Source organism: Halichoeres trimaculatus, unplaced genomic scaffold (genome assembly GCF_033239565.1).
Source record: "Halichoeres trimaculatus isolate MK-OKI-2021-1 unplaced genomic scaffold, fHalTri1.1 fHalTri1_scaffold_14, whole genome shotgun sequence".
Taxonomy (NCBI): domain Eukaryota; kingdom Metazoa; phylum Chordata; class Actinopteri; order Labriformes; family Labridae; genus Halichoeres; species Halichoeres trimaculatus.
Window position 1 is genome coordinate 16316789 of NW_027437192.1, and position 19699 is coordinate 16336487.

At 39.4% G+C, this 19699-nt stretch overlaps 1 protein-coding gene across 2 annotated transcripts in view; it reads right to left on the bottom strand.

The window, feature by feature from the left end:
- top2b (DNA topoisomerase II beta) overlaps nucleotides 1-19699 on the bottom strand; it is a 31220-nt gene that overhangs the window by 5230 nt on the left and 6291 nt on the right. Inside the window, exons 4-30 of one of the 2 annotated variants that reach the window (XM_074686670.1) lie at nucleotides 17813-17876; nucleotides 16738-16883; nucleotides 16201-16298; nucleotides 14504-14716; nucleotides 14233-14406; nucleotides 12958-13059; nucleotides 12721-12858; nucleotides 12473-12611; nucleotides 11356-11513; nucleotides 10589-10714; nucleotides 10392-10502; nucleotides 10023-10128; nucleotides 9791-9900; nucleotides 9368-9460; nucleotides 9048-9162; nucleotides 8382-8503; nucleotides 8089-8237; nucleotides 7711-7942; nucleotides 6637-6771; nucleotides 6346-6546; nucleotides 5322-5517; nucleotides 5148-5239; nucleotides 4796-4951; nucleotides 4348-4431; nucleotides 3321-3515; nucleotides 3111-3237; nucleotides 975-1133 (exon numbers count right to left, since the gene is read on the bottom strand). In XM_074686670.1, coding sequence (XP_074542771.1) covers nucleotides 975-1133; nucleotides 3111-3237; nucleotides 3321-3515; nucleotides 4348-4431; nucleotides 4796-4951; nucleotides 5148-5239; nucleotides 5322-5517; nucleotides 6346-6546; nucleotides 6637-6771; nucleotides 7711-7942; nucleotides 8089-8237; nucleotides 8382-8503; nucleotides 9048-9162; nucleotides 9368-9460; nucleotides 9791-9900; nucleotides 10023-10128; nucleotides 10392-10502; nucleotides 10589-10714; nucleotides 11356-11513; nucleotides 12473-12611; nucleotides 12721-12858; nucleotides 12958-13059; nucleotides 14233-14406; nucleotides 14504-14716; nucleotides 16201-16298; nucleotides 16738-16883; nucleotides 17813-17876 — 3741 coding nt within the window. Of the gene's footprint in view, nucleotides 1-974; nucleotides 1134-3110; nucleotides 3238-3320; nucleotides 3516-4347; nucleotides 4432-4795; nucleotides 4952-5147; nucleotides 5240-5321; nucleotides 5518-6345; nucleotides 6547-6636; nucleotides 6772-7710; nucleotides 7943-8088; nucleotides 8238-8381; nucleotides 8504-9047; nucleotides 9163-9367; nucleotides 9461-9790; nucleotides 9901-10022; nucleotides 10129-10391; nucleotides 10503-10588; nucleotides 10715-11355; nucleotides 11514-12472; nucleotides 12612-12720; nucleotides 12859-12957; nucleotides 13060-14232; nucleotides 14407-14503; nucleotides 14717-14923; nucleotides 14948-16200; nucleotides 16299-16737; nucleotides 16884-17812; nucleotides 17877-19699 lie in introns of those variants that run through there. The other variant, XM_074686671.1, reaches the window with a different exon arrangement.

Genomic DNA, 19699 nt, shown 5'->3' on the forward strand with positions numbered 1-19699 from the left:
TACTTAAAAAAAGACAAAAACACTTGATAAGATTTCAGTTTTTTGCAGTGTAGGACAAATCAATTTAAAGCTTTTTTTTCTGAACTGAGTTAAAGAGGAGGAAAAGAAGAGGAAGGAAGGAACCAGATCTTCATGAGACTTTCTGAAATGATGTCATCACATGAGGATCTTCTAACTGGTCATTACATGTTGAAATGGACCTCAAACACCAAGGTCTGCCCCTCAACAAGCCTCAAGAGGGCTAGCCAATCAGAGGGAAGGGGGGTTGTGGAGAGGGAAGCCTTAAAGAGACATCAGCTGAAACAAAGTGTTTCAGACAGAGGCTGAAATAAGGGTTTTCTAAAACACCAATGAGAGAAAAATAGAGTTTTGGGGGGTGTTATTCATGTAAAACTACTACAGGGGAACCAAAGGGGCAGTATTAAGTCTTCCCCTTCTTTAACTTACATCTATTTGGCTGAAAATAGAAAAAGTTTTCTTTGGACTTTGGAAATTTTACTGTCATGTTCATTCATTTTCTTGGCTTTATTATGATAATCTATTAGCGTTAAAAACAGCTATTTCACATGTTGCTGAAAGTATTATTTGACTATTTTTTCTTCCTTTCCTGGAGCAGAGAACACCAGCTGTGTGAAAACAAAGTGGATCTTTTCTTATCCGTTCTGAACCTCAAGTGCTCCATGCCAGACTGACAACAACTGGTTTTATGACACACCTCAATAAGAAACACTCATGAAGTGTGGAAAAATGCCATACCACACCTCAACCTACTCAATTGCTTGGTTTGATCATACACATATGAGGGCTCTCTTAAAGAGGGTAGACTGTAGCTGTTACAAAAAAACAAAAAGAAGTTTTTTTGAGCAAATCATTTGAAGTATTTGTGGTTAACGTGAGGGTTTTATGGTGGTGAAAAATGTCATCATCATTAAAGTTTCCCTTCAAGATGTGGATTTAGGTGTGTGTTACTTTACCTGATGCCCTCTGGGACTGTTTCTCTCTGGGAATGATCAGTTCGTTGTTTTCCAGGTCACTGTCTGATTCCTGTTCGTCTTCAGACCAGGGATTTCTCTTCTTCACCTTCTTTCCAGCCGAACCTTTAGGTGTTGGAGTTTTTCTGACTCTGGGAGCTCCTGCAACACAGTAAACAAGATTACCAGACTGTTTGTTGACTGTCGGTTTTCTCACTAAACTCTGAGGAGCTCAGGGTTGTTCAATAATGGATTACGGTTTCCTCACTGCACAGCAAAGCATCAAAGAGGCCTGCGGATATAAAAGCTTTCAAATCAGTCCAACACAGTTTCCTCGCAGAGAGACCGCTGTGTCATCTCTGGACAGTGATTGTTGACAAATGTCTGTCTGGCTGATAAATCATTTATCCTCTCATACAGAAAGTCTGTATCAAGCTTCAAACTAACGTCTCAAAAAGTTAGCAAAAGGAAAACATCAGATATTTTGTGTTTATGGTTTTTAAAGAGGGGTCGAAGCATTTCAAACCTGTGTCCTTTTTAATGAAAAGAACTTTTGGTTGAAAGACTCAGGTGCTAAACTTTGCAGTAGCTAAGGTAGACCCCAAACGGCCCGTTAGAGCTAAAAAAAAAGTGTATTTTTTAAATCCAGATTTATACAGACACAGGTTTGATCTTTGTTCCAGCATTATTTATCGTTTTGAGCAGCTGAAAACCATGTAGACACAGTCCGAGAAGGCGTCTCTTTTCATCCCTGTCAAGTATACAAATAAGGTTAATTCAAGTGAAACATTTCCAGTGCCTGCCTGCGTTTCCAAGTATAACAGCGACACATTTACTCAAGTCTTTGCTATTTTTTTTCTTTAAAGACATGTTCATGACCAGAGGGAGAGAAAAGCTGTCAGAAAGGGGGCGCTGTGGCCACAAAAAGGTCACCATCTTTTTGGAGCTATTTTTGGTGCATTAGTTAAACTAGTGTAAGGGATGCTGATCACTTTTTAGATGATAAAAATGGATTAAAATTGTGTATTATAAACAAAATGTTACTGTAACCTTTGGGAAGGAGATTTTTCCGACCAAAGTTTGCCCACTAAAAGAAATTTTATTTTCACCAACAGGTTTAATTCAGACATGCAAAATCTTCATGTTGACTGTAAAAGCCTTTTGTTTCTTTTTCTCCAGTTTAACAGATTCCATTGACAAAAACCAAAAGCTCACCTTGCAGGTGATCCTCTGTTGCTGTATGTTCTTTGTGGTTTTTAGAAACTCATATTTTTTTTAATTTTTAGGTTTGAATTAGATCTTTTTGTACTCTAGCATCAATGATGTACACATTAAAAGAGAGGTACACTTAATGTTAACAGAGTTTGGTAGCTTTGTGGAGATAGTGATTTGTTTCAATAACACAGTCAAACTTTTAAAAAGCAACCTGAGCCAAAACGGAGCGAAACAGAAACTCTCAGTAAAACATTTAGAGCGAACAGGAACACCAGTGAAGGATTCGAGAACTCACACTTTGAGTAGTTGTTTGTTGCTGATTTAAGTGTAGCTCATTATCAGTCATTGACACAATCAAATGACTAACCAGACAAAGACTGCAACAATAGCTCTTTTACATTTAACACTACTCTTTAAACTAAAGTAGGGAGAAAAAGATGAAGTGTTTTATGGTTTCAAGGTGAGGGACTGAAAATGTAAATGAGGCTAAAATCACACAGCGTGGCTCCAACTTTGGACTGTGAAGTTAAATGTCAGTTGATGCTTGAAAGAGAGACATCTGACGTGTCGTCTCTTCAAAAACTCGCTCATTACTGACCCACTTCCATGATAAGCAAGGTCCTTTATGGGCAGTTCTTCTCTTTAAAGCACTGAGGGTGAAATGTTCACAGACTTAAGGAGTTTAAGGACGTCATAATGTTGCATTGGCAGCTCACTCCACGGCTACAGGCGAGAGTAATCGGCTGAAACAGCTTCAAAGCCTTTTTTGTTGAAACCAGTGATTTTGATCCAAAATATGTAAGAAGAGCCCACCTAAAAGTACTAATATGATCCATTAAAAAAACACTACTCTGAACAAACAGAACAGTTCATTTTTCAAACTTGAAATGGTTCAATAATCATTTTATTCACTTAGATACTAACCAGGCTCTTTCTTCTCCTTCTTGACACGAGGTGTTTTTGGCTTGGCCACAGAGTTCTCAGCTGTTCCTCCTTCAGCGCCCAAACCATCATCATCAAACTCCAACTTCACTGAGGTGTCTGTGTCACTCTGAGACAGAAATATCACTTTTAATAATCCAGAATATTCCAGCATGGATCTTCTCGTTCTAGCATTACAGGCTCAGGTCTTACCTTCTTCTTTTTCGTCAGCTTCTTGGCTGCATCAGATTTGATGGGCTGAGTCGGAGGCTCTATCCTGCGACCGAACGGTGAGGGCATCGTCTCCTCCAGGTTCATCTTCTTCACTTTAGGTTTGCCGACTTTTCCCTTCACTAGTTTGATGGCCTTTCCTATACTCTTCTCCTCTCGCTCCAAGGCCTCCAGTTTCTATCAACAAAGACAAATTAGATCACTCTTTGAGTTATAAAGACATCACTAAAAAAGAAGTGCTAAAGAATCACCATCAATGTCAAACTTTCAGGGACACTTTACTGACTTATATAAACCAGTAAGAAACAGAAAAGACGTGATTCAGCCCCAAAAAAAACTGGAAGGAGAGGGGAAGTTTGGCATCATGTGACCAGTGCAGGATGGGATGATGCTGCTTCATCCTTTTCTGCTCACCCATCTGTTCTTTTCCCTCCTTTCCTTTGATTAATACTGTGAGTGCATCTGTTTACAGGTAGCAAAGATAAGAAGGCAAGAACAGTCCTCTTAAACTCTGCTTTTTTTACTGTGAGGGACACACACAGAACTGTATGTGAATATGAAATTTTCACAATATTTTTAAGAATCTTAAAGGGGCATCACTGCCATTCCCTCACTTTTGCTGAACTCCAAGTTACTTACGGCTGTGTTACCGCGTTAGCTTTGAGGGTGCTTGCAGGGGGATTTTCTCCCTTTGGACTTTGACTTCATCTGTTTACTTCCTGTTTGTTGCTTCATGTTTAACTTCTAGACTACCTCTTGACTCTTTATCAGGATCAGCACCACTTTAATGTATTTGCCAAAACATCACAGGATTCTTTTAAAAATGATCCATGCGATCAGTTTGAGTATAAACATAGAAACAACTGGAACAGCGTTAAACGAATACAAGAGAAGAGAGCAGAAAGATTACATCGTTGGTGGAGTTGTTTTTTGAGATGAGATGATGAATAAGGTGAGGAAGGGTTAACTGATCCCCTTAAAAAGTAAATAAAGAAAAAGAAAAGCTTACATCCAGCTCTTCAATGAACACAGCCAGATCCTCCTTCCAAAGATCCTCTGAACTTTTTCTCTGGAGGTCCTGAAGCTCTCCTTTCTGCATCGACACACATCCACTCATTAATAAACACACATCAACTCAAAAATTAACACAACAAATCAGAAACATGGTCCTGGATTTAATTCAGCTGAGTAAAGAGCTGGAGTTTGGTGATTAATAAATGCGACTGCTTCAATAATGGGGTAACAACAAAAATTGACCAGTTTAGTTTTTTGTGTTAAGACATTACTCATTTTCAAGAAACTTGACATGAGAGAACGTTTGTTAAATTATGCTAGTTGAAAATTTAGAAGCCTGGATGTTCAACATAATGTTTGTGTGGTGATTGTTGGATGCACAAAACTTTCCTGGACTTATTTACCTCACTAAAATGTGTGTCTTAAGAAATGAAGAGACAAACCTTCAGGTCCCTCTGTTTGAGCAGCTCGTCCACCTTCTCTTTGGTCAGACACCACAGAGGCATGTTGAGGATATAGTTAAAGTTCGGCCCTGACGAGGAGCCAGAGTCCACTGAGCTGTCGCTGTCATTTCCATCATCTGCGTCCTCCTCCAAAGCCTGTCAAAGATAAAAAGTAAATTTTGTCTGAGAACAGACAGCAGCTCAGGTTGTACTTTCTGCAGTGATAAATGTGTATATACTGAGCTACTCTGGTGTGTAGTGCAGAAACAGCTCCCTCTTGTGTTCTGTAATGGTTAAAGCATCATATCTATGACTAGGATGTTTCTTTTTACATAAACTCTTGTCATTGTACCTTTTCCTGAGCTTTGGACCAGGCAGCCACTGGGTCAGACTCGTAACCCTTCTGGACCAGCATGCGGATCAGCTCACGCTTAGATTTGTTCTCTATGAACACAAAGAAGCATGATTAACTTAAGAAAACCCCACTCAGTGAATCACACAGAGGTTTAATGTTTGTTGTTCTGACCGATTGTAATTTTTCCTTCAATCTTCTCCAGGACAAAGCGAGCCTGGTTGGACAGTTTGGAGGCCTCAGCTCCCAGGCTGCCCAGCATCCAGTCCTTCCTCAGTTTGTAGTAATGCAGGCGCAGCTCGAAGAACTCTCTGAGGATGTCCTGGACTGAATCGTACCTCTTCAGGCAACCCATGTGGTCAAACAGCACCTGAGGAGAGCAGGGTCAAAATGTGTTAGAGAGAAACCAGTGAAATTTTAAAGGTGGTTAGTTTTTTCCTCATACAAAACCAAAGCACATTAAAAACACTTTTTATACCATTTTCAAAAATTTATTTATGCATTACCTCATAGTCTTTTTGTTTTCTCTCACAAACCTTTGATTCCCTTAATTTTTCAACTTCAAATCAAATTTATGAACTTTATATTTCTTTATAGTCTTCTCTTGCTCTTCTGCTCATAGTTTGTCAGTGCAAACATAATACTCAACAGTAAAGTCTAGTTACCTCATTTATGACCGCTTTATTTAATTTGTACTGGACGTCTGAATCAGAGAGCCAATCTTGAATCAAAGACCTCATCAGATAAAGTTAAAAAAAAATTGAGACACTTTGAGCGCTAAAATTTTAAAATGTAACAATAGTTTTGATGAAATGGTGAAACAAAGTTACCTGCTGCTAAGTTTTGTAAAGAAGCAACATTTGTAACTTAAATTGCCCCAGACTCCTGGTCTACTGCTGCCCCAAGCCAATAATTAAAAAAGAAAACAATCTGGTAGCTTTGAGAGAGAAATTTCCAGCTGTTTACATAAAATTATTTATCTCAGTAACAGAGGGTCTTTCCTCCATAATTTTTCATTTAAGGTTTGTATTTTTACTCTTGAAAGCTAAAAGAAATCTGTCTTTAACAGTTTAGATTCCAAAACTATTTTCTGGATCTGTCCAGGGTCTGATCTTTCTGAAATGGATTTTAAGATACACTCAGCCTGAAAACATGCTCCAGTATCTATATTTCACTGTGGGATGTAATCATTGTTTACCATGGAGTTGCAGGTCAGGCTGGACTGCAGCTTGAAAACTTTGTGGAGACCAACAGCTTCAGCTTGAGCCAGTTTCTCTTCAGTCATGCGAACCACAAACTTGACAGTGGCGTCTGTGTGATACTCCTTATAATCAGAGATCAGGGCTGGTGTTTTGTCTGTGCCCTGCAACATGGGCTCCAGCACAGACTCCTTGTAGGACTGCACACAGAGAAGGAGAAACATGAACCTTTTAATAAGTCTGCTGATCACAAAGTGCTTTCATCAAAGACAACAGAAGCTGAACTTTACCTGAGTCCATGTCCGAACAGGAAGTTCAGTGATCTCGATGGTGTTCCTGTCGATGACTGACACCTCTCCACTAACCAGGTACTGGTTCTGACCCAGTTCATGGATCACTCCATTGAAGTTTTTGTAGCTGGGGAGCTGTTGGAGAAAACACAGAGCGTAAAACTGTGAAGAAATTCAAAGAAACCATGGGTATGAAAAGCTGATTTATCTGTAGCTGTTTGATTTTAGAAAAGGTAGAACTACAAGCTAAAGAGGTTTTCTGTGGCAGGACAAAAGAGTAAACAGTTCTGGTTTAACTCATCAGTTTTTAGGCACTACGATCTAAAATCTCTTAACGTGGGCTACAAGTTGCCTCTGAGCAGATTTTTTTAATGTCTTTACAAAACCATCAGCTATCACCAATTTATTGACGCCAAGGCTGAATCCGAAAAGCTGCAGATTAATCTCCATCATCTCTGGAAGTCTCCTCTGCTTGTACTTACAGGCCTGACAAAGGATCACGGTCAAATCACGCACACTGGAATCAAATGAATGGAGAGCTTCTACTTAACTTTTCTTTGTTCAAGAAAACTTTTCCCAGGGTTCAAAGCGACATGTTCATGTATTTTTTTATAGTTACGCAGAGCTATTGTTTGACAACAATCAAACTTTGTGAAGTCAGTTTTAGGAGCTCTGAGACTTGTCTGTAACATGTAACATTAGTGAATCCTGGTTATGTCCTGCCAGTGCTCACCTACCAACTCCAACCACACCAAGCAGAGCTGACATAAACTCACTCTTCATTTTATTGATAGACTCTCAAGTTTGAACAGACCACTGCAAAATAACTGCTGCATGTGGGTTGGAATGAACATTATCACAAACAGCCTAACCTGTGTTTCAACCTGTGCTTTATCACTCTCCAGTTTAACATCAACCAGGACAACTCTTAAAGGCTTTTAGGGAGGAACTGCAGTGAGGAGTTTGGACAAAAGAATCTGATCTGTTTTATACAAACAAAAACAAAAACTAGAGTGTTGATGAAGGTGAACAAACACAGGAGAAAGCTTCATTTTGAGCCCTCTAACTTTTTACCATTGGCAGGGGCTCCTGGTGGTTGAGCAGGCGGTTGATGTTGTTGACGATCTCTCGTGGGTCGTAGTTGGGGATCTTACACGCCCAGCCTGTCCCGATGCCCTCAGCTCCGTTTACCAGCACCATGGGAATGATGGGAATATACCACTCAGGCTCCACCTTCTGGTTATCATCGTACAGAAACTTCAGCAGGTTTGAATCCACAGCTGGGAACAGCAGCTTTGCAAGAGGACTGTGAGAAATGAGACAAATATTACAAACTTACACCTTCATTTAATTCTTGTGACATAGACATGGAAAAGATCTTAGGAGGATGCTTTTAAGTATGTTTCTGTTCAGACAGTTTGGCTACTTCTGTTTATTTCAGCTGTGTGTTACCTGAGCATGGTGAAGATGTAACGAGGGCTGGCAGCATCTTTTCCACCATTGATGCGAGTACCAAACTGACCCAGTGGCTGCAGGATGTTCACGTTGTTGCTGCCCACAAAGTTCTGGGCCAAGTTCACAATGGTCATCATGAGAGCTTGCTGCAAGGAGAAGAAAAACAATCAGATTCAGATGAAAAGAATTAATAAACAGAGAATTACTGTCTGTCCCATGTCTCTCTAACTAGTCTGCTAAAATCAATCCTCCCACTGTTGTGCAACAGAAATTAAACGACAAGTTTTTACCTCTCCATGATGGTATGCAGACATCTCTGCCACTGAGCCGGCAAGCTGTGCTACCTTCACTTCCCGCTTGTCATTCCTCTTCATGCAGGTGAATAACACCTTCCTCTGTCCTGGCTTCAGACCTAGAGACAACAAACACAACAGCTGTGATGACACACGTCTTACAAATGTCAAATTGCTCAAACTGATTTGGACCTTTTGTTTTTGGCCTCTAAGATGCTACCAGCTTATTGCTTTTGTAAAACCCCAAAAGCCTTTTTAAAGTTTGTTTTTATCAGTTATAAAATCTCTTTACTTCTTCTCTCTCTATCTCTGACCTCTTCATACCATCTCTTTCATCTGCTCCACAAACCTTGCTGAAATCAAAGGGGCGACGCAAAGGCAGACCATCTGCCCGAGGAAATGATGTCTGCTGAGTCAGAGTTGAATTCAGAGCTTTCTGAAAATGAACTTTATCAGAGACTTTTCTAAGCTGATCTAAATTTTTATTTAATGTCAGATTTTTTTTCCATGAGATCATTTTATTCCTTTGTTCCAGTTCTCTTTTAAAACCATAATTTATTAACCATTATGTTTAATGTGAGTTCTTCAGTTGAGCTCTTTGTTATGTAGCATTTACAAAGTATTCTTTGAATAAAGGTAATCTATAATTTTTATTGTACAAACCGTCAACCAGGGAGGGGATGGATCTCTCGTTGTCAGAGTTGGAGAACAGAATCAGCTCTTTGTTGATGAAATCGTTGTAGGAGAGGTGTCGAGCCTGGGTCCCGTACAGGTATTGCTAAAAGAGCAGAGTTGAAACTAGTATGAAATTACATTCTTTGTTTAATCAGATTTGTTCCAGAAAAGTTTTTCTTTAACTGTTAGATAATCTGAAATGTTTGGGGGCAGTTTTAAACAAACGAACATAGAAAAATCTCCTCATTGGGATTGTCATGCACACACACACTCATCTTCTTCACACATCATTGACCAAAACCACAAACCTCTGGCAGGCCATGCATCCTCCTCTGGCGTCTGTCCTCCATGAAGTTGGTCAGCCACTCCTTCCTGTCGTCTGCCTTCTTCTTGCTGAAGGCCTGAAGCAGAAAAACCACAAACAAATGAGGTTAAAAAACATACTCCTAAAAAATCTTTCACATATCTATACATTTTGTCTTCTGGAGTTAGAGCGGACCTCTTAACTTTTCAAAGGAATCCAGTCAAGTATTTATTAACAATCTCACTTTCAAGGAAATGATAATGCAAAATTGAATCTTGTCAAACACAACACGTCACGTTTCACAAGTGCAGCAATTGTTTGTGAATAAAAAGTGATCAGCTGAGAGTGAGGGACTCTCCTCTTGTGTAAGGCTAGGGATCATGTGAGGAAATTTGACAGAACAGTATCTTCAAGGTTTGTTTCTCACCAGAGTAATGGCAGCGTCATCCTCTGCTCCGCTGTATCTGAAGGAGATGCGATGTCTCTCCATTTCGGCAAAGTATTCCTTTGCTTCTTTGCTTGTACTTGTTCCCAAACCTGGAACACAAGATTTAAAATTCCCATCAAACTCCTTTACAAACTTTAAAGTTAAAGGACCCATGAGTTCAAGCAGCTCCAATTTAGTGAAACTGATTTGGTTGAATACTTGATTTGCAAACCTTTGTAGTACTTTACATGCCAGGTTTTATAATTCTCTGTCTGTTTCTTCCACTCATCAAACTCTGGAATGCTGTAAAAGGCCAGCTCCTGCTTGTTCTTGTTCACCTGCAGAGAAAAAGTGCACATCAGAGGTCGTCTTTAAATGCACTTAAACAAATATATCATGGAATTAATCTGTGTTTAAAGAGCAATTTAAGTTTCAGCGTTCACTGTAAACAACTTATTGCACATCAGAGGTTTTTGCTGCACTAAATCATCTCCACACAGCATGAAGGTAATACTCATGAACATGCCAACATACTGCTTCTTGCAGTCAGGTTCAATGAGATGGTGATGACAGTTTGTATGAGTGTGAATCTCTCTCTTACTTTGACAATGGGCGTAATGAACTCCTCCAGGAATGTGTGTTTCAGGAGGGATGGCCAGTTGTGGTGGAAGAAGTTGATGAGTAGACCTTTGATGTGGGAGCCGTCTTGATCCTGGAAGTAGTAACAAAGAGTTAAAATACAGTTTTTATCACGGCCAGAGATGGCGAAGCTGTGAAAGAGTCGGTAAAGCAGGTCACCTGATCTGTCATGATCATTATTTTGCCGTAGCGCAGACTCCTCAGGGACTCTGCATCGTCATAGCTCTTCTTGTACTGGAGGCCGACGATTTTGATGATGTTGTTGATCTCAGCATTTTCCATAATCTTTTGAAAGAAGGAACAGCAAATGTTAACAGAATAATACACCTGCAATGAGAAATCATCACCTGGTGATCAGCCAATTATTCCCTCTGTACACAAGTTTCGGGTTTGGATTTTTGGTTTTGCTTCTTTTAACTCATTGGTTTGCAAAAACCAGAACAGCACTGACTAAATTAAACAATATCTTCAGCCAAACACAGCAGAAGGTTTAACTTAACGTGCTGCCAGTATGTAAACCAAACCACTTCAGAAATAAGATGTTTTTCAGGAGTAAGACTGGCATCTTAACTACAATTTATGCTGTTAAAGTTATCAATTTCTAAAACATTAAAATCTAACTTCATTGTAACTTTGTAAATCATTATAGGTTTGATATTTGAAATGCTTTGTTGATGTCTAATATTTGCTTATCATATGATGCAGATAAAACTTCCCAAACATTGACACAAAGAAAAGTAGGATTAGTGTCAAGTCATTCTTAGAGGACAATCAGGTATAAAGTCATCAAGCTCAGAAACTTCTCCAAGGATTTTAGTTAGTTTTATCTTGTTATTTTGCCTTTATAATTTTAAACAGTATCATAATCATAATCATATCCTTATATAATCCTGAAATAGAGATGTCACCACTATCTGCCTTCCTACCTGTTTGTGTGTTGCTTCTCGGACATTCAGGATCTTTCCTCTTAGCGGGAAAACTCCATAGCGATCGCGCCCAATGACTCCCAGTCCAGAAACAGCCAGAGACTTGGCTGAGTCTCCTTCAGTGAGGATCAGTGTGCATTCAGAAGAGTGCTTGCCACCTAGGAAACAAATACATGGGATTTCTTTAGCTGGTTGTGATGGAAGTTAACAGCAAGTTAGCATAAAATTTCTGTCACACAAACTTTGAAAGCCAGGAGAGGGTGCCTAGATTAATTTATTTGCATTTGTTGATGCCTGAACTTAGTTTTTGTAAAGCTTATTCTATTTATTCTTATCTGACATGATCTCAAGAAAAAACAAGCCAATCAAGGCTTCACCAACCCTTACTTTCTCTTTAGTGCCTGATAGCTTTGGTGTAAGAATCAATAATACCAGGCAGACTAAAGACCACTAGCTTAAGGAGTCTACTTTAAGTTTTTCTAAAACTGTTTTTTTTATTTTTTTTGTACCTAAAGGCAAGTGTGTTCCCAGAGATGTACACCAATAAGCTAAAGAGTACTCACATGATTACAGATAGCCTATACTTTAATCAGCACCATGAAAAGTGTTCAGTTATATCGAGGTGACTCTGAATGAACCTGGGCTGACCACACAAGTAGTTTGTGTCTGGAAACAGACTTCAAGAGTACAAGGTTTCCCCTTTGATACGGGAAGAGTCTTGGCTAACCACAAGCTGTCGAAATTATGTTAAAATACACACTTTTAACTTTAAAGATTGGATAAAAAGGCCTGTTTCACTCTCAACGTGAGGTAAATAAAGGCCAAAACTACTTCTAGAGACTTTATGGTGTATCTATTACTCCTAATTCCTGCCCCATTTGTGTTAATTAAGCCTAAAGCACATGTATTAGAACTAAAGAGATGTCAGTAATTTGTAAATTAAGCTCTTGAGGAGCCGTGTAATGCCTTTGATTAACACACAGCAACTGATTATCAGCTCTTTTAACTTCTCTCTATTCTGCACCAACATTACAGAGTTAATTTAAGCTGCCCTGTATTGGACTTTCAGGCTGAAGCCTTGCACCACACATTAATAAATAGCTGCAGCTGAACACACCAGCATCATTGGCGTCGTCTAGCTTGGGGATGCCTTTGATCTTGCTGTGCTTCACAGACGAGCACTTCTTATTCAGCTGAGTCTGAGCTTTGAACTTCACCCAGTTGAGGATACTCTCAACGATCCCGCAGTTGGTTGCCTGCGGGTGACAAAGACACAAAATGCTTTCATGGCTGCTGCACTGCTATTTTACAAAAATAGCGAAAGCACAAACAGAGCGAGGAGATGAAAGTGTGAAGCGTCCTTACAGCTCTGACAAACTTGTCTGACAGAAGGCACTTGGACCCGAAGCTCTTTGTCTGTAGAGTCATGTTCTCCTTCGTCTGGGAGTCAAAGGAAGGGTTCTCGATCAGAGCGTTCACAAACACCCAGATGTGGTTCTTCACCTGAGGCACAGGAGAAAGGAGGATTCATCAGACTTTCTTTCAAAACAAAAACACCCCAGCCCACAAACAGTGTTTCTACATGTCCTATAAAATAAGTACCTGGAAAGGTTTGACAGACACTCCAGCCTTGTTCTTCTTCTTCACCACTTCAATAAGCTTGGCCACAATCTGGTCCACCACATAGTCAATGTGTCTGCCACCCTGAAATAAACACACATCACTCAGAGTTAGAAGCTCGTAGGGCTGATTCACCTTTCGTCTGATGACTGTCACAGTACTTGGGTGCTGTTTAAAGCTCCTGTGTTGAGTTTTTAGTTGGTTATGACCAGCTGATGATACTGATGCTTCTTTATGAGCGATAACACCAAAATCTTTTGAGTCTAAGTAAATAATCATGACCTGGTAATGACGACATACTTATGCATTCATCAATAATAGTCCCTCTGCAATACTCTGCCAAAACCCTTGTGTGCGGTGTCGCCTGTATCATTGTCAGAGCAACTGCGCAAATCCAGCTGCATTTTCTGCCGGCTCTCTGGTTAAAGCCAAGCAGTTAAGGGGCATGACCCATATACAGAAGTAAAAAGGGGCAAAAAAATTCACTAAAAGGTAAAAACATAAAGCAGAGTTTTCTTGGAGCTCTGTCATGCTTTGAGTGTTTTTCTCTACTTTCTTTATTTTGGTGCATTTTTCTGGTGAAATAATTTTTAACTTTGTTTTTTTTTAAAAAACAATACTATATAAAGAAAGTTAATTATTATTTTATTATTATTAAATGTATAATTACAGAGCTTCGGTGATGCAGAACATTGCCGATGCCAAAGTCCAAATCCTTTGAATTCTTTTAAATCCTGGAGGTAGTTGTTGTTACTTCTTGTTTTGACTGTGGTATTTGTAGTTGCCCTGTGCTGCTACCTTTCTCAGCCAGGACACACTTGGAAAAGAGATTTCTTATTTCAACAAGCCTTTTCCTCATTAAATAAAAATCAAATTAAAAAATCAAAGAAAGTGGCAAATACTTTTGAAGTATTTTCCTTTTGATCTATATTGGCTAACACTGTGTTTTGGTTTTATGCATACTCATTGATTTCTATATAGCTGTCTTTCAAATCTGTTATTTTGCATGGACCAGAGGGTAACAATGGATCAATCATTAAGAACTTTGCATAAAGACATATCACAAGTTATTTATCTAAACACAAAACACATCAGAGTCAACCAGACCTTAGACTCCTGCTACTCCACCACTCATTATCTATTTTCCAGATTTTTGCCTTGGTTGAGGGGAAAGGACGGTAGACAGAGCAGGAAACAGTGAAAGAGATTGACAGCATGGATCCAAGCATTTGTTTTTCCTTGTTGATATTTATGTACCTTGGTTGTGGCAATGCTATTCACAAAGCTGATCTGCTGGAATCCTTTCTCACTCATGGTGAGGCAAACCTCCCACCGATCATTCACAGTCTCGTTCACCACCTTCAGGGCCACACCGGTCTCATCAAGTTTGTCCTTCACGTACAGATCCACATAGCTGCGGAAGCCAGTAACCTAACAGGACAGAGAGGACACAGAGGGTTATTAATGTTCACCTGTATGACACCATGATAATGTGACAATGTGGTAAATGTGGGAGATAAAAGCTTACAGGTAATTTTTTCCCATTCAAAGAGACTTTGACCCCCTTGCAGGAGCCGGCTACATCATATGCTCTGCGAGTGAGAAGCGCTACAATATCTTTGTCCAGTTTCTCCATTTTAAATTTGGACAGGTCCGGCTGGAAGGTCACAGAGGTGAAATCATCCCCGTCAAAGAACTTGATCTTCGGATCGGCAGTTTTGCTCATGTTGTTCTGCCATGTCTGAGGATGAACAAAAACACAAAATGTCACATTCACTTTGACTTTTTTCATTTGAACAGTTATCTTTTTCACATAATCTTAATTACACTTAGTTATAAAACCTGACCACCCTGAGAATGACATGTTTTTGAAACACCCAGTGTTTAGACAAACGTGCACACACAACCCTGGAGGTGCAGCCATAATGATGATAACACGCAGTCTTACCTCAGACATGACCACATGTCAAACCTACGAAACAGCAATGACTTTATTCACCAACAGGCAGTAAAGACTTTAAACTGGAACTTTCTACAGCAAGATCAGAGCTTTAAAGTCTGCAAAAAAATATTATCTTCTGAAGGTAACATTAACTGAGAGCAGATTAGCAGCTTCTACCTGACCTGATGATACAGAAAGCCTGATGCATGAACAGCACTGAGAGGGACATTACCAAAAAGAACAATAGCAAAGTGGTCATTTACAGGAAAGCTCTGGCGTTGTAATGTTTGGTTGAAAGTTAATAACACAAAATTTAAATCCTAACAATTTTAGTCAGTCTTTAATCAATACTGTCATCAAACAACACCTAAGACAACCTGAAAAAATTCAGAAATGTACTCCATTAGTGAGTTAGTTTAAACGAAAATTGTCCCAGATTTATAAGAAACGTTTTGGTAAGAAAATAAAAGTTTGTTGTTTTTATACATTAAGGAGAAACTAGTGCCTCAAAATGATGACGGGATTGTTCTTGGGGCCACAAGAGGAAGCAATCACGCCCCTGCTATTAAGTTCATTTTTGGTATTATTTTGATCCGTGCGTTTCCCTGTGTCTTCAAGTAACTGGGCATCAATACTGTTTGGTACTGGTATAAGTGTGTTAAATTTGTTTTTAACATTAGAGCTTTGAGGTTTTCAGGTGTAATGCTACAGTGTTTGTTTGGGATCAGCTGAGCTGAGCTGAGATCCTTTAAGTATACCAGACGATACCTTTATACAGGCTACTTTGTTATTAAGATGACAAGTTACAAAATACTTCTTGAATGAAAGAAAAGCTACCGTGCAAATGAAGTATCCCATCAATTCAGAAAAACAGAGCAAAGTTTTATTTTCTTCAAAGCTTTTCTTATAATTCTGAGAAAATTATCTCTTTAAATGTAAGAAAAAAGACAATATCTTTTCCTCAAGTGAATGCATTAAACTTCTATATCAATACATCTTCAAAGAATTTTTATTGTGGTTTTATCACACTATCCTCAGTACTGTTGGAAATGAACTCTAGCCTTTAACAGGAGTCTCAGACTTGATACAACCCTTTTTCACAAGTTTTGTTGCAAAAAAAAAGCACCCTAGGTCTTAAAGTATCCGTATAACCGATTAATTTCAAACTTCACTGAAGCCCATAAATGTTTTGACTGATCACAAACATTTTACCATGAATGTTATATTTTTTGGTGCAACCTAGATTTAAACTACATACAAAGCTTTCCAGAGAATGTCCTCACCTGTTTGAAGCTGTGTCTGTATTCCTTACAGGCAGTTTCCACTGTGAACTTGGTACTGAAGATGTTGCAGAGTTTAGCACCGTACCCGTTCCTTCCACCTGAAGCCAAACAGTCAAAGGATCAATAATCAGCATCCTGGTTTTTCCTGGATGCAGTATAAGGTTTTTTTATATGTCATATTGTCCAGTCAAAACTGAGTGGAGAAGAAAATCTGCTACAAATTCAAGTTCCCAGATTTGGGAATAGATTTTTTTTCACATAGTAGTGTCATATCTGCAATTTGCAAATCATTTTTATAATACAGTGTTTTTCAGATGAGCCATGGATATTACTGGGTACATCTGAAAAACATTAACTGTGAGCCATGTTTTTCAGCTTTGACAGAAAACACGGTGAAAATTTTTTTTTTTTTATAATCATATCATTGTTACCATTCAGTGTGTCTAAGGAGAAAAAATATGTACAGCCAAGGAGAAAAAATCTGGAAAGATTAGCACAGAAGACTGAAATGGCCAGTCCAGTTGAGTCTTCTCTCACCTGTGACCTTTTTCTCATTGTCGTCGTAGTTACTGGAGGTGAGAAGGTGGCCAAAAATGAGAGCTGGGACGTACATCTTCTCATCCTTGTGCTCCACCACAGGTATACCTTTGCCGTTGTTCCAGATAGAAATGGTGTTTGACTCACTGATGGAAGCAGAGAGAGGACAGAGATGAGATTTTGAGGAGAGATCCATTATGGTGGCTCGGCTGTGTTCTGCCTGCTTCTGCTCCTCACACATTTTAACCTGCATACACTTAAAACCTGAGGATGCTTGGTTGATACAGAAACAAGAAGACCTCTCATAAAAAAATCCACCAGAAGAAGATTTTCACAGCCGCTTACACAGATTACGTCAAATTAGAAGTACATATTTTGTGCATTATTGCTGACGGACAACCTAAAAATAGTGTTTAGTCATGGCCACATCCAGCAGGGAGACATTGAAACCTTTGCCGTCACCCTGTGCCTTTGCGGCTGATATAATCTGATGCAGCCTGTTTGTGGTGACTCAAAGTTATTACACCAGTGTTTAATAAGCTCACCCACAAACAGAGCGAGGGAGCCACAGAGAGGAGCATTAACATCTCTCTAACAGCACATTAGCATCAGAGACCTGAGTGCAGCAGAGCTAATGGTGTCATTTATACAGCAGCGGTCGTTACTGCAGAGACAGCAGCAGCTCGGCTGAAGGACACGCTGCTGTTTAAGTAGTCTGATGTGGATGCAGCTGGCAGGCTGGAGGTGTACCGCATATAAAGAGGGGCTCAAAGCATTTCAGCACAGGCTCATTATTTTCCTGTTCTGCTTGGATTCACGTCTCATATGTCCTCCATCGACTGCAGGTATTCACAAAACCCTGGTTATATATATACAGCACAAAGGAAGCAGCAAGAGAAATCCAGGCAGAGACTTCATCGTTACAAGTTACTGATAAGTAAAAACACCCTGCAAAAACAACCATTTTCCTTCTTGAGAAAGCAGAATGAATGAGGATGTAATGACCTTTTTTTTGCTGAAAAGCTGAACATGCGCATAAAACTCACAACCCTCCACAGTGAAACCCTGTACTCACGGATCGATGGTGATCTTGATGGCTGTCATGTTCTTGTCTCGTTGCTTGTTGTCTGCTGCGTTGACTGCGAATGAAAAGAAAGGAGAATAAACTGTTAGACAAGCAGAAGTTTGCCAACATTGTGCTCTAGTGAAAAAAGTTACAGGAGTTTTGACACTAGTTAGTGACTCAAATCCTGAAAAACTGTGGACAAGAGTGAGTGAAGAAAAAGAGTGATCTTTTTATTTTTCTAAATCACGTTATCAGGCACCGTGAGTGGTCCAAATCGCAGATGCAGAGCCTCCATGAGGGCCGTGAAGATATTTTCTCATCAGTATTCCTCATGTATGATCTTAGCCATCTTTTAATAAAATTATTCAATAACACAGCACCTCAGGCAGTGAACTGAAGTGAAGGATCAGCATTTACTGCCTAGTATTTGATTTTAACATATGACAACAGCAAGAAAAACAATAATACGTGTCAATTATCAAAATCCTGCATCAATGGATTTTTACACTCAAAATAATCAATTATGTCAACTAATCACTACAGCGCTGCTTACGACTACTAAAATTATAAAGATGATATGTCATACAGTCCTCACTTACCACTGAGGACTGGATACCTTTCACGTTTGAAGTGATATGGTACAGTTGCCTGGTACCTGTCAATTGGTATCAGTACTCAACGGTACCATTTCTCAGTACTTGAACATGTGTTTATGTGGTACTATTTATTAATTTGTTCAATAATAAAATCTAGAGTTTTTCAATTTAACAGCTTTGTTTCTGTATATAAAAACTTGCAATGTTGTGTTCATGTCCAGCATGGAAAATCGCCTACTTTCCCACTCCCTTACAGTCACAAGGATGCGTTTAGGTACCGAAACATGGTACAGCATGATTTTATGTGAATTGGTATTACAGGCAGGATTGGGTTGAAACTTATAAAAGTACCTTATTCGATACCCATCATGGCGTACCACCATCACAAAAAGGCTTGATTGTTTTGTTTCAAATATGTTAGAAAACATGTCACCTGTGACTTTATGGCATATCGCCCCTCATTTATAATTCCTATGAAGGATAGTTTTTTTTATTTGGATTTTTTTAAGTAAAGTAAAATAAATTAAAATTATGTTAAATTAGTTTATCTTTACAACGAGGTATAAAAATGAGAAAAGTGTTTAACCAAGCAGCAACCTCCGGGCTAAGAATATGAGAAAATGCGGAAGTGCTAAAATCTGCTGTTTCTTGAGTGTTTGCTTGAGGCTGGCTCCAGAAGTACCGGCAGTCACATACACACCAAGCCAAAAAAAGCCATTTTCAAAGCAGAAATTAACCTCTTTACAGCCTGGTTCAAAAAACGTCTCCTGTCTGAGTCGCTAATTTTACTACCAGTACCCACTGTACGGGGGTGAATTTTTTTCTAACTCGGCAGTTCAGAGGATATTAAGATCATGAGCTCCCCCAATAAGAGGCACCGCTAAGGGTCACGTGACGGCTGGCGCCCTATGGCTGTAGGCGAAGCCCTTGCCACCACCAATATGGCCGCTATAGCTGATGTGCTTCATTTTCTGTTTCAGAAACAGACGAGTGACGTCGGCGAGACTACGTCCATGTTTTATACAGTTTATGTGTTTAACCTATCTAGCTTTAGAGATCCCTCCAAACAGTGAGACATGCTGATGTCAGATTAAACCGTTGGTGAGCTGAATCTGTAAAACGTTAGTTGTTGCCTGGACAACAGCAACAACTTGGGGGTGAATCTGTCCTGAATACCTGCTCATAGCCTGTCTCTAATTACAAACACACCACAGCAATATCCACACAATCAACTGATGCCATTAATCAGACACCTTTATAACACACAGGCTGAGATGACTGCAATAAGCAGCATCATTTA